This window comes from Bos mutus, chromosome 29 (genome assembly GCF_027580195.1).
Source record: "Bos mutus isolate GX-2022 chromosome 29, NWIPB_WYAK_1.1, whole genome shotgun sequence".
NCBI lineage: Eukaryota > Metazoa > Chordata > Mammalia > Artiodactyla > Bovidae > Bos > Bos mutus.
In genome coordinates, this window is record NC_091645.1 from 33971096 (window position 1) to 33984901 (window position 13806).

Consider the following 13806-nt stretch of genomic DNA (forward strand, 5'->3'; position numbering starts at 1 on the left):
GCTTTTACTCAATCTGTCTCAGTACATACATATACAAAATGGGCTAGATGAAAACGGTGCACCCAAGTTGCTGCCAGAATTGGCGCTTAAGAACAAAAAGTAGTGCTTCTCACTTGGAAGGATTATAATGAGCCACAGTGGAACTTCTGACTAAGTGACTTGGTTGTAAACAAAGTTAGAGACTAGAGGGGTTCTTGGTGCTGACTGGCCAAACCAATACAATATTGTAAAGTAAAAAAAAAAAAAAATCTGGCTGCCCCATGTGGCACGCGGGATGTTAATTCCCAGACTAGGGGTCAACTCTGCACACCCTGCAGTGGAAGCAGAGTCCTAACCACTGGACCACCAGGGAAGGCCCTAACTTTATTTTTTATTGAAGTATAGTTGATTTACAGCGTCATGTTAACTTCAAGTGTACTGCAAAGTGAGTTAGTTATACATTCATACACACACACACACACACATATATATATTCTTTTGCAGATTCTCTCCTCTTATAGGTTATTACCAAATGTTGAATATAGTTCCCTGTACTATTATACAGCAGGTCCTTCCCTTGTTGAATCTCTTTTATATATATTTAACAGTAGTGTGTCGGAGAAGGCAATGGCACCCCACTCCAGTACTCCTGCCTGGAGAATCCGATGGACAGAGGAGCCTGGTGGGCTGCAGTCTATGAGGTCGCTAAGAGTCAGACACGACTGAGCGACTTCACTCTCACTTTTCCCTTTCATGCATTGGAGAAGGAAATGGCAACCCACTCCAGTGTTCTTGCCTGGAGAATCCCAGGGACAGGGGAGCCTGGTGGGCTGCCGTCCATGGGGTCGCTAAGAGTTGGACACGACTGAGCGACTTAGCAGCAGCAGCAGCAGCAGCAGCAACAGCAATGTGTATCTATGAATCCCAAACTCCTAATTTATCTCTCTTCCTCCCTTCCCCCTGTGATAACCACGTTTGATTTCTATGTCTGCGAGTTTGTTTCTATCTTGTAAATAAGTTCATTTGTCATATTTTAGATCCCATATATAAGTGATAGCATATGGTATTTGTCTTTTTGTTTCACTTCACTCACTATGATAATCTCCAGGTCCATCCAAGTTGCTGTAAATGGCATTATTTCATGCTGTTTTATGGCTGGCTAATATTCCATTGTATATACGTACCACATCTTCTTTATCCATTCATCTATCAGTGGGCACGTCTTGGCTATTGTACCTAGTGTTGCCATGAACACTGGCCTCTTGAGTAAAGAGCCCCAGCCACTGGGGATGTTGAGTCCTGCGGGCAGCAGCTGGGTCGCTCTCAATCTGCGTCTTGCCCTGGAGTTGCTCACCCTCTCTCCTTCCCAAAGTTGCCCGTTTTGTGGCTTTTTCCCTCAGCTTCTCAGGCTCGTCACTCCTTCTCCCTCCCATACCCCACATACACCTCAGGACCCTGCATTGCCCCTCCCATCTTCACCAAGTTGGGTTCTGACCGTGGACAGCTCTTGCCCATCAATTGCTGTTCATCCACCTTAAAATAGCTCTTTGATGGCAGTAATTGCCTGGCTTTCGGAGCTGCTGAACCCTGTGCTAACGTGCCATTTGATAACTCCTCGAGGTGACAAACTTCAGTGAATCACGGCAAACATCCGGATGGCAGCTGCGACAATAGGAGGGGACGGGGAGGCCCTTGTCTTTTCTCCTGCCATGAGAGTGCAAGCTCTGTACAAAGGAGCGCCAAGTCGGGTCATGGACATGTCCCTGCACCACCACTGAGCTCGTCTGGAATGGAACCCGAGTCCTCGGCCGCAGCTAACTCAGCACCGGGAGCACTCCTGACGCCTTAATGCAAGCCTGAGAATGTGTTAAAAATAGCTGCAGGCAGAACACTTATTTCTCAGGCCTATAAAAAATTCACAGGCTTTCCAGGGTTCCTGGTGGTCTTTCCTTTGACAGTTCATTTTCCTAAAGAATAGTTTTTCTAAGGCTCGTTGACTGGCGAGTGATAGTTCTGCATGGCAGCATTACAAACACAGCTGAAGTTCACTCACGTCAAGACGAGACCGGTCTGGGTTCTGTTTCTCCTTCATAGGCAGGAGGAGTTCGAGAGAGGACTTTGTAGGAATCCATTTGCGTCCGTGTGGAACCAGGGGCCTGGAAGAGCTTCCTCCTTCTTGGGGGAGGGAGAGGGGAAGGGAGTCTTACCTTTTGTCGTCCTTGTACCACTGGAATTCCGCCGAGGGAACCGCGGAGGCTTCGCACTGCAGGGTCCCCTTCTGTCCCACAGGCACGCCGGTCCCCTTAGCTTCTGAAATGTATGGAGGATCTACAAAGAGAGGACATTCGACAGCGTCTTTAATGCCCCCTTTGCTGTGTTCTCCAGGCCCCACTCTAACTCTGGTCTCCACGGAGTGCCGGAGAATGAAGCCATCCCGCATCACCAGGGAAAGGCTCGCGTGCACTGCCTCCGCTCCCCTCTGGACGCCAGTGGGATGAGCAGGCATCTAGGCCCATTTCCCATATACACTTTGCCACTTTCACAGGAGATAGCCAACGCCATCCACCGCATGCCCCATGGCTTGACAGTACCTTTAATCTAGCCCTATAGATGTTCTGCACACCAGGTTTATGCCAGAGTATATAAGCTTGAGCTATTCAGTTCCCATCGAAAACTCAGTTGCAAGAAATAACAGTCACGGAGAATTGCCTGGGGATACACAGATCTGTCATTCTTGGAGGTGTTCTTCCCGGACCCGTGAACACAGCCAGGACAACTTAAGTACTCCGGCTGCTTTCATCCCGAGTCTTTGCCAAACCCCCCCTGTCATGCCGACAGTTGCACGAAATGCGTTACGGAAAGGAGCCACAGCCAGCCATTGCATGGCCATTTCAAGTGATGCTTGTCGTGCTCTATTTATAGAGACCTTCAAGTGAAATTATTTTTCAAGTCTCAGCACCAGAAAAAAGCAGTGCTTCTCCCAAGCGACAAATTCACTTTTATTTTATGGACATAAACCTCAAACCCAATGATGTTTCCTCTCTTTGCTTTTGCACCTCAAAGCCAAATCCTGGACCCGCATCTGACCACCTCAGGCTATAAACACCATGTGCTGATTTACCCATAGACTTCTCTTATTTCCCTACATAGGTTTTCCCCTTCTCTTACATCTCCTTACTGTTTAGGTTAATCTTTATTAACTGTGAATTATGTCACTTTAAACAGAAATTGGGGTAGGGCACAAAAATGGCATGATTGCTTCACCTGTTTCCTTGATTCTTCAGGTGCTTTGTGTTAATTAGGCTCAGATTGTGACATGAATCAACATATTAAAGTAAAGAAGGAGTAAACATCACACCAAGGTATTCTTCCTCTATGTCCAACCCCACCCAAGTTTGGAAGGAGAAACTCTTCTTGTCTGCTGGTCACAAAAATGGCATGATTGCTTCACCTGTTTCCTTGATTCTTCAGGTGCTTTGTGTTAATTAGGCTCAGATTGTGACATGAATCAACATATTAAAGTAAAGAAGGAGTAAACATCACACCAAGGTATTCTTCCTCTATGTCCAACCCCACCCAAGTTTGGAAGGAGAAACTCTTCTTGTCTGCTGGTTTGACTCTTGGGTTCTATTCTGTCCTAAGAACATCTGAAATCAGCACAGCTGGGAAAATTTTCCGGATGTCCTAGAGACCTGAGTCAGGGGACCTAACGGGGAACCTAGAGAGAATGCATGAGGGAGCAGGGACATTAAGCAGCATCAATGTCAGAGAGAATTGGGTTGGTGAAGGAAGAGGAGGAGTCCAGAGAAGTGGCCTCCAGCTTTTGGGGTTCATGGCAACCCACTCCAGTGTTCTTGCCTGGAGAATCCCAGGGACGGGGGAGCCTGGTGGGCTGCCGTCTCTGGGGTCGCACAGAGTCGGACACAACTGAAGCGACTTAGCAGCAGAAGCAGCACCTCTATTAGCAAAACATAGGTATGAGATATACCCTCTCATATTGGATATGTGTAGGTTTATCTATTTATAGTTCAATTGTGAATGTATACCATGTCAATCAACATACATAACTAGAAGAGGATAAGATAACATAAGTATACCATAAACATAAGTTATAATATTTCTTCCATACATGTGCTTTTTATTTTTGCTCCCTATTAAGGAGATGACTGTCCAGAGAATGAGAAGCTTGGTGACATTATGAGTAAAAATTGGGATTCAAAGACAAGCTTGTATAAATTATGCATTGAATGCCATGTAATGATCTTTTAGGACTCTAAGTCAAGTTTTGGATTATATAAAATTACTTTCAGCACCCATTTATTTTCTTTAAGAGTTTAGAACTGTTGCTTTTGAAAGCAGAAAATGGACAGCGAGGCTGCCCCATTTCCCGCCCCGAGTCACGGCTGGCACTGTGGTCCAGCTCTCTCTGTGGCCAGGAGGGCAGCACCTCCCGAAGGTGCTGGGTGGGTGCGCCTGAGACTACTTACAGTTCACGGTGACCTTGACTCTCCGCACCACCGGGGCTGCCACGTCGTTGGAGGCGCTGCACTCATAGTACCCCGACTGCTCCCGGGTGATGCCCTGGATTTCCAGGTATTCGTCTTCACTCACAAAGCCCACAGCTGCAGGAGAAGGGGTGAGGAAATAGGAGGAAAAACACTGAAGGCACAAACTTAGCAAACCAAGTGTGGAGCGGCTACGTCTGCAGAGCGCTGTGCTTATTCTCAGTTCAGATTCTCAGGACGGAAGCCAGTTCCCCCGCCCGCCTCCCTTCTGCCTCTTACATCACTAGCTTGTCCTCGGTTCCCCAGCAGACCAGGTACAATGCTCCCACCCGGACCAAGCACATAGTCTGGAGAATTGCCGGTCCTCAGTAAGTGATGAATAATGTCAATGTTCACCCTCCCCGAATCTCACCAAGCAGTCAGGCTCTGGGTCTGAGATAGGCACCCCCATCCCACCCCTCTAGGGATGGGGGATGACCTAGGATGACCCCTCTAGGTCATCACAGAGCACACCGGGATGTCTGGAGGAACAAATGATAAGCCGATTACATGAAAGCACTTTGAAACCCACTTTGAAAGCACTATACAGTTATCCTATGATTTTCCTGGAGGTCCAGACTCAGAGGATCAGGGCTGTTAACACAGTGTGGGGGGCCCATTCTGAGGGGGAGGGAAGAGGCACAGTCCTTCCCCCAGGGCATAAAACCTCTCCATAATGCTGCCTGTATCTGTGATGCAGAAAATAAATATGACAATAAAAAGAAACTGATGTCATACAAAGAATTATGTGCGTGGTATGTAAATAAGGAGAAGAGGGCATCAGAGGATGAGATGGCTGGATGGCATCACCGATGCAATGGATATGAACTTGGGCAAACTCCGGGAGCTGGTGATGGACAGGGAGGCCTGGCGTGGTGCAGTTCATGAGGTCACAGAGAGTCGGACATGACTGGGCGCCTGAACAACAATAACATGTAAACAATGCTTGTATTTGTTAAGTGACATTGCTAAGATCACCATTTTTATAATGGTTAATAGCAAGAGTGATGACAATGACATAGAAGAAAACAGCTCTCGTACACAGAAGAACCACTGCCTGCCCAGAGGGGCCAGCACTCCTGGGTCTTGATAAGTCTGTCATCATCCAGACCTAGTCCAACTTGAGCATCCCCCAGGTGTCTTTCTGCCCTATGAAACCTGTGGTATACACGTACAGGAGCTCCCCTGCCTGTATTGCTTGCGGACAGCATCTATCACAGCAGGCAAGCAAGTGTTAATAAATCCACGGGAAGAACCAAGAACACGCTTAAAGTAGCAGGCAGGGCCCCAAAGTCCAGAGTCTGAGACGACAGTCAACATTAGCCCATAGAGACTCATGGTCCCCACCAGTAAGCACAGTGGCCTTAATTGTCACAGTGGCCTTAATTGTCTGTCACTGCTCCCTAAGCATCTTCAGGGGAAAGAGCACCAACCTTGAACTGATGAAGGGTGGAGGAAATGCGGAGAAGAGGCTTGAATGGAGAGCTCGCGCTCCCTTTTACGTTGTGGTTGTTTACTTGCACCCACCGTGAGCCTACACGTGTCAGATCTTCCCCGCTAGATGCTGTAATTACTGTGCAGAGCATCGCGGACACTCGTGTCACACTTAATATTCCCATTAATTTTAAATGGTGGTCCTTGGTACATATGTGTGGCAATTGGTGTCATATTTTAATTAGGCTTGCCCTACACCATCTGAAATTAATAATAGCTCGAATTACCAGTGTAATTTATAAATTAACAGTGCTGTAGCATTAGGAAATAAATTAGCTCTGGTGAGCTGTTTCTGGATTGAGCTCCAGTGTCAGGACAGTGGCTGGTAGGACCTCAGATCTCCTGGGAGGCTTCGATGACACCATCAAAGCAAGGAAACAAAACGACTCAGGGTTCCCGGGTCCCTTGTTCTCTCCAACCACAGATCACGCATCTGGTTTAATTCTACCAATCAAACAGGTTCTTGTGCGACCACAGTAAGACATACAGGAACCAAACTCCGATGAACTTGTTATGTATGAAGTATGAAGTCAGTCAGTCGTGTCCGACTCTTTGTAACCCCATGGACTGTAGCCCACCAGGCTCCTTGGTCCATGGGATTTTCCAGGCATGAATACTGGAGTGAGTTGCCATTTCCTTCTCCAGGGGATCTTCCCGAGCTAGGGATCGAACCCAGGTCTCCTACATTGTTATAGGAACTTGTTATAGGAACATCCAAATGGAGAAGTTGAGGCAGAGAGGGGGATATTGCCATAGGGTGAAATGCAAGTATGTAAATATTAGGGCAATCATAGTAAAAAAAAATATTAATTCTCAAGTTTTTTGTGGGAACATTGTGCTACTTTATGTGAAATTTACAATATTAATATCAGGCAATTTTATGTAGGGAAGGAAGCTGGATAGTTTAAGATTTGGGCAAAGTGTATGTTTCCTACTGACCTACATCTGTATTACCGGAGGAAGAGAATTACGCTAACGTCATCCTGCAAAAACCAAGGAAGCTTAATTTGACTAACCTGTGTTCTCTAGAACAAACGGAGAATTAGAGAAAAAGTACAGTCATTGAATTTGTTACAATATTGTTTCCCTTGCCTGTTTTGGCTTTTTGGCCTTGAGGCACGCGGGATATTAACTCCCTGACCAGTGATTGAACCCACACCACATGCATTGGACGACTCTGCAACAGAAGGCAAAGTCTTAACCACTGGATTGCCAGCGAAGTCCCTACAGTTCAGTTCAGTTCAATTGCTTAGTCGTGTCCGACTCTTTGTGACCCCACGGACTGTAGCATACCAGGCTTCCCTGTCCATCACCAACTCCCGGAGCCTGCTCAAACTCATGTCCATCGAGTCAGTGATGCCATCCAACCATCTCATCTTCTGTTGTTCCCCTTCTCTTCCTGCCTTCAATCTTTCCAAGCATCAGGGTCTTTTCCAATGAGTCACTTCTTCGAATAAGGTGGCCAAAGTATTGGAGTTTCAGCTTTAGCATCAGTCCTTCCAATGAAAATGCAGGGCTGATCTTCTTCAGGATGGACTGGTTGGAGCTCCTTGCAGTCCAAGGGTCTCTCAAGAGTCTTCTCCAACAGCACAGTTTGAAATCATCAATTCTTTGGTGCTCAGCTTTCTTTATAGTCCAACTCTCACATCCATACATGACTACTGGAAAAAATATAGCCTTGACTAGACAGACCTTTATTGGCAAAGTAATATCTCTGCTTTTTAATATGCTATCCAGTTTGGCCGTAGCTTTTCTTCCAAGGAGCAAGTGTCCTTTAATTTCATGGCTGAAGTCACCATCTTCAGTGATTTTGGAGCCCAAGACAATAAAGTCTGTCACCATTTCCATTGTTTCCCATCTATTTGCCATGAAGTGACAGGACTGGATGCCATGACCTTGGTTTTTTGAATGTTGTGTTTTAAACCAGCTTTTCACTCTCCTCTTTCACTTTCATCAAGAGTCTCTTCAATTCCTCTTCAATTTCTGCCATAAGGGTGGTGTCATCCGTGTATCTGAGGTTATTGATATTTCTCCCAGCAATCTTGATTCCAGCTTGTGCTTCATCCAACTCGGCATTTCGCATGATGTACTCTTCATGTAAGTTAAATAAGCAGGGTGACAATATACAGCCTTGATGTACTCCTTTCCCAATTTGGATCTAGTCTGTTGTTCCATGTCCAGTTCTAACTGTTGCTTCCTGACCTACATAAAGATTTCTCAGGAGGCAGGTAAGGTGGTCTGGTATTCCCATCTCTTGAAGAATTGTCCACAGTTTGCTGTGATCTACACAGTCAAAGGCTTTGGCATAATCAATAAAGCAGAAGTCCCTACACTTCCTAATTAAATTGGGTAAGGTATGTGAAAATTAATATGTATAGATTAAAATGCTTTACACATTTTAGCTTTCATTGTCATATTTTTCACCTTTCTCCTCATATACTTTTTCTCAATTAGAAGCAAAAATATCAAAACCAGAGAGAAAGCTAGTGTATATATACATATATGGGTTTCCCAGGTGGCTTGGTGGTAAAGAACCTGCATGCCGATGCAGAGGACACAGATTTGATCCCTGTTCCAGGAAGATCCCCTGGAGAAGGAAATGCCAAACCCACTCCAGTATTCTTACCTGGAAATCCAATGGACAGAGGAGCCTGACGGGCTACAGTCCATGGGGTCACAAAGAGTCAGAGATGACTTAGCGACTAAACATACATACATATACGTAGATAACAAATAAAACTCTGAATCACCAGAAATGAGGTAACCATCAGTACTACTTAAGCAAGCAAACAGAAAAGAAAAAAAACATTAACTGAAATCTGAATTTATAGAGTTAATGATTCAAGGAAAGTTTTCCTTTAATAGCATCTGTATTCTGGCTATGAAATGATCAGTGCTTTGTCGCTCAAATGGAGAACTTATAAAAATATTGGAGACAAAAAGAAAACAGATCCACAGAGGCAGGACAGAGGCTGATGTCAATAGAATTGCATAGAATCATTGTTTGAATAGAGAATTTTAGTTGCCAGTCATACCTAATGAATCAGGATCTCCTGGGATGAGGAGTTCTAAAAACTCTCATGTATACTCAACTTTGGGAATTAGGGATCTAGGTTAGTCCTGTATTTTTCATGTGGGGAACTGAAGCTCAGACGAGTCCAGGATCACACATGTGGACAGAGGCAGCACACTAGGTCACAGGATGGCGCCCACACCTATTAATCCCGCAGCTATGAGTGTTTTCTAATGGTGGTTTTATGCCTCGTGCACTGGCTTTATTTCCCATGTAATTGAAGCTCTTTAACAGCAGGGACCATGTCTTGGGCATTTCTGGCTTTCAAGGCACTCAAGATGTAGTTTACATAATTGGAAGTTTGTCAACCTCTTTTTTCTTTTTATTTATTGCTTCTATATTATTAATTTTATTTTAATTGGAGAATAATTGTTTTATAATGTTGCGTTGGTTTTCCCGTACACAACGTGAATCAGCTATGCTGTGCTGTGCTTCCTCGCTCAATCCATTCCGACTCTTTGTGACCCCGTGGACTGTAGCCCACCAGGCTCCTCTGTCCATGGGGACTCCCATACTAGAATGGGTTGCCATACTCTGCTTCAGGGGACCTTCCCAATGCAGGGATCGAACCTGGGTCTCCCACATCACAGGTGGTGGATTTTTACCATCTATCTGAACCACCAGGGAAGCCCAAGAATACTGGAATGGATAGCCTATCCCTTCACCAGGGGATCTTCCTGGCCCAGGAATCAGCTTTAAGCACGCATATATCCGTTCCCTCTGGAGCCTCCCTGCCACCCTTCCCCTACCCCAGCCCTTGAGGTCATCGCCGAGCGCCGCGCTGAGCTCCCTGTGCTGTGCAGCAGCCTTCCACTGGCTACTTATTTTACACATGGTAGTGTGTGTATGTCAACACTACTTTCCCGATTCATCCCGTCCTCCCCTGCCCCCACTGTGTCTATAAGTCTGTTCTCAACATTTGTGTTTCTATTTCTGTCCTAAAAGTAGGTTCATCTGTACCCTTTTTCTAGTTTCCATCTATATGCATTAATATACAATACCTGCTTTTCTCTTTCTGACTGGCTTCACTTTGTATGGCAGTCTCTAGGTCCGTCCACATCTCTACAAATGACTCAATTTTGCTCCTTTTTATGGCTGAATAATATTCCAAGGTATATATGTATCATATCGCCCTTATTCATTCACTCTGTTCCCAAACAGCACCACCTTTGGTAACTGTTCCTGGAAAAGTATTTGTACTTCCTGACTTTAAAAAATATCATCACCCTCTAGTATTCTAACAATAGCCTTTCTTTAAATATGTGATTTTAAAAGTTTTATCGAGGGTTTAGTATAATTTATATTTAATCTTGGGGCCAGTTATTTCCTTGGGGAATGCATCCTTTATTTAAAAATGGAGATCAATGAGGCAATGTGATTTATCTAACAGAATTTGTTTTGCAACTAACTTTTCAGGAACAGAACTATTTCATTAAGTGGACTCTGACAATCCAAGTAGGGAAAGGAAGTAAGTTGGATTTCATTTCCTGAAGCTCCGAAGAAGCTTCATACTCTTCGGAGGACTTAAGCTCAGAAGTTTATAACCCACAGAAGGACAAAAACTGCCCTGTGTAAGTAATATTCCTTTGGAAAAGAAACCCCAAGTTTCCGAGTTCATAGATTGGGCTTTGAAATCTGTATAACTGAAAATAATAATAGCCATGGTTATCATTTTTATCTCACCCGAGAAACACTTGTCAAGAACAGCTGCAGCTATTGGAGAGGAGAAGAAGGCACAGCTGTCTCCTGGCTTAATATTTTTATGGCATAAATATAAGTTGAAATAAAAAATCACTGGACCTCAGAAACTAAGAGAAAAAAAAGCATAGGGTTCTAGAATTCCAAATTTGGAATCGTTTAAAAAATTATCTCAAATTCTGTGACTAATCTAGTCCTAGACTTGTCTAGTCCTAGATTCATCCTCTAGATTGTCTGAAAGTGAATGTCACTCAATCATGTCCGACTCTTTGTGACCCCATGGACTACACAGTACCTGGAATTCTTCAGACCAGAATACTGGAGTGGGTAGCCGTTCCCTTCTCAAGGGGATCTTCCCAACCCAGGGCTTGATCCCAGGTCTCCTGCATTGCAGGCAGATGCTTTACCAGCTAAGCCACCAGGGAAAGCCCACCTGGGAAGATTCGTCTAGTCCTAAACTAGTCCTCTAGACTCTGGTTCCCTCCTCCCTTTTGATTTGCATCAGGAAGTTCCTGTTCAATGCTGACTGGGCTTTGGGGAGAGCTCTTTACAGGACAGGTAAGAGGGTGTCCCTCCAAGGTGTCTTGATTTTGAGCTGAGCAGCATGGGAAGTTTTGTGCTTTGATGGAGGAAGCCATGGTTTTGCTCAGGTGCTGGGAGGTCTGGTCTGCAAACACGTGGTGATAGAAGCATGGTTGGTACCCTCAACAGCAGCCCTCAAAAGCCAGAGAGCTTGTCTGAGATCTGAAGGAGGAAGTGGCAAGGGTGGAACTAGAGAAGATGTGTTCAGGGAAGACATTAGAGGTGGGCGAGGCTGCTGTGTGATCCAGAGTCAGCAGCTGCCGATGCAGCAAGGAAGCCTCCTCAACCCCCTCCGCCACTCTTGCTGAGAACTCAGAGCAGCCTGGGTCTCCTAGGCTTCAGCCAAGAACCCTTATAGCAGACCCTCACTCTACCTCAGCCTGAAGAGGCAGTGGTGGGGGGCTGCGTGGAGGGGGCCTCCGAGGACTAACAAGAGGTAAAGCTGGGGTCTCTAGGCATGGAGATGGGCCCTCAGGGCCATCTTAACCTGGTGCTGGGGGAATCCTGGGGCTGTGGGATTAGGCTGGGGGCTCGTGGGCTCCAGACAAAAGCCACATCTGCTGTGACAGGGCGAGATGACCAGTGTCAAAAGTCATTTCTAAATATTAATGCAATGTTTGTTACTGCTGAGTAATAGACACAGGAGAGCTTCCGAGGGACTGGTATTCAGCTGGAGCAAAATGGTTGAAGCGTTGATCTCAGGTCTTAGCCCCACTGGCCTCCGCCGCACTGTGGGCAGGGGTGAGTTCCCATGTTTGCACATTGGCCCCTGAGGTCATCCTAGCTAATGGCTCACTCTCCATTCTTCTGATTCCTCTTCTTTAAAATGAGAAAATGACACCACTGTATAGGGTGGTTGTGAGTATTCAATAAGTATAGTCAAGTACTCAGCACACGGTAACCTCTGACCAACCAGCAGCTCTCGTGATTACCCATACTAACCCACAACTGACATGAGCATATTGGAATACTCCAGGTCCTTGATACAGGAGCATCTCAATGAGAAAATGAAAGAATGACCAGACCTCTGCTTTTCCAGGGGGACTGAATCATAATAACTTTACAAATGATGCACCACAGATCCTGGGACTGGAAAGTTCTACTCTTGTTCTCTTAAATTAGGAGATTTTGATTTAGAAAATCAAAGTCTTGATTGATTTATTTACAAAGGTTACAATTCCTGGGGATCCTTTCTTCTAAGAAGGCAGGTGCAGCTGTATAGCCCATGTGAGACCAACTCGGGGCTTGAGAAATGTCTCTAATTTCACAGCTAAGAATACAAGAACATACATATATACACGTGGGTGCATGCTAAGTTGCTTCAGGTGTATCCTACTCTTTGCCACCCTATGGACTAAAGCCTGCCAGGCTCCTCAGTCCATGGGATTCTCCAGGCAAGAATACTGGAGTGGACTGCCATTTCCTTCTCCAGGTCATTTTCCCAACCTAGGGATCAAACCCGCATCTCTTAAATCTTCTGCACTGGCAATTACCATGTTGGAGATTACCCACATAGCCACCTGAGAAGTGCTGCCCCCCCACCAACATGTGTATACATACATACATACACACACACGCACACATTAGAAGCTTCCCAGGTGGCTCAGTGGTAAAGAACCTACCTGCTAATATAGGAGACATGGGTTCAATCCTCTTGGGTTGGAAAGATCCCCTGGAGGAGGAAATGGCAACCCACTTCAGTGCTCTTGCCTGGAAAATCCCATGGACAGAGGAGCCTGGCGTGGCTCAGTCCTTGGGGTCACGAAGAGTCAAACATGACTGAGCATGTGTACATGTGCACACGCACACACACACCCACGTATGTATTTTTCTTGAACTTTTCTTTGGATGCAGATAGCCTGGGTGGTAGAATGGAGAGTCTAACAGTCTCTCTAAGAATGAGTGAATGTCAAATATCTCTTCAGAGAAAAGTTCTGGATTATTCCTGCTCTTGCATTGAGGTACAGCTTCAAACCGTTGATGAGAATGTTATGCATCAAACACAGGGCCCAGTGCTGGGGAGTGGGGTGGGATGAGTTTTCCTGAGTCTCTGGCTCCCATTACAGGAAAGGAGCCCTCCCTAAACGCATCCGCACTGGGTACTGGGGAGAAGGAGCTGCAGTCCCTGCCCGTGCCCGCCTGCCAGGCTCAGAGTCGTCACCACCGCTGGCGGACCTCTCTTAGACCTGGGAAACACCTCATCATTTCTCACAGCGTCCCCACACAGACGAGGGAGTCCCCCCAACCTTCAAACTAGCCTATTAAGCTGATTCCATCACAAAGACGTAATTAGAATCCAATTAAATTTACATAAATTGATTCAACTGTAAATTGCATGCCTATCACCCTATCAACCTATCAATCTATCTACTTATCTATGTATCATCCATCTAACACCGTATCTATCATCTATATATCTATCAATCTATCTGCATA

General features: G+C 45.6%; 1 protein-coding gene across 6 annotated transcripts in view; it reads right to left on the reverse strand.

Moving 5' to 3' along the window:
• Nucleotides 1-13806, reverse strand: part of LOC102266692 (neurotrimin) — a 965779-nt gene that overhangs the window by 20004 nt on the left and 931969 nt on the right. For all 6 annotated transcript variants that reach the window (XM_070365288.1, XM_070365287.1, XM_070365285.1 and 3 more), the window contains exons 5-6: nt 4467-4601; nt 2187-2307 (exon numbers count right to left, since the gene is read on the reverse strand). In XM_070365288.1, the coding sequence (XP_070221389.1) occupies nt 2187-2307; nt 4467-4601 (256 nt within the window). The remainder of the gene's footprint in view (nt 1-2186; nt 2308-4466; nt 4602-13806) is intronic.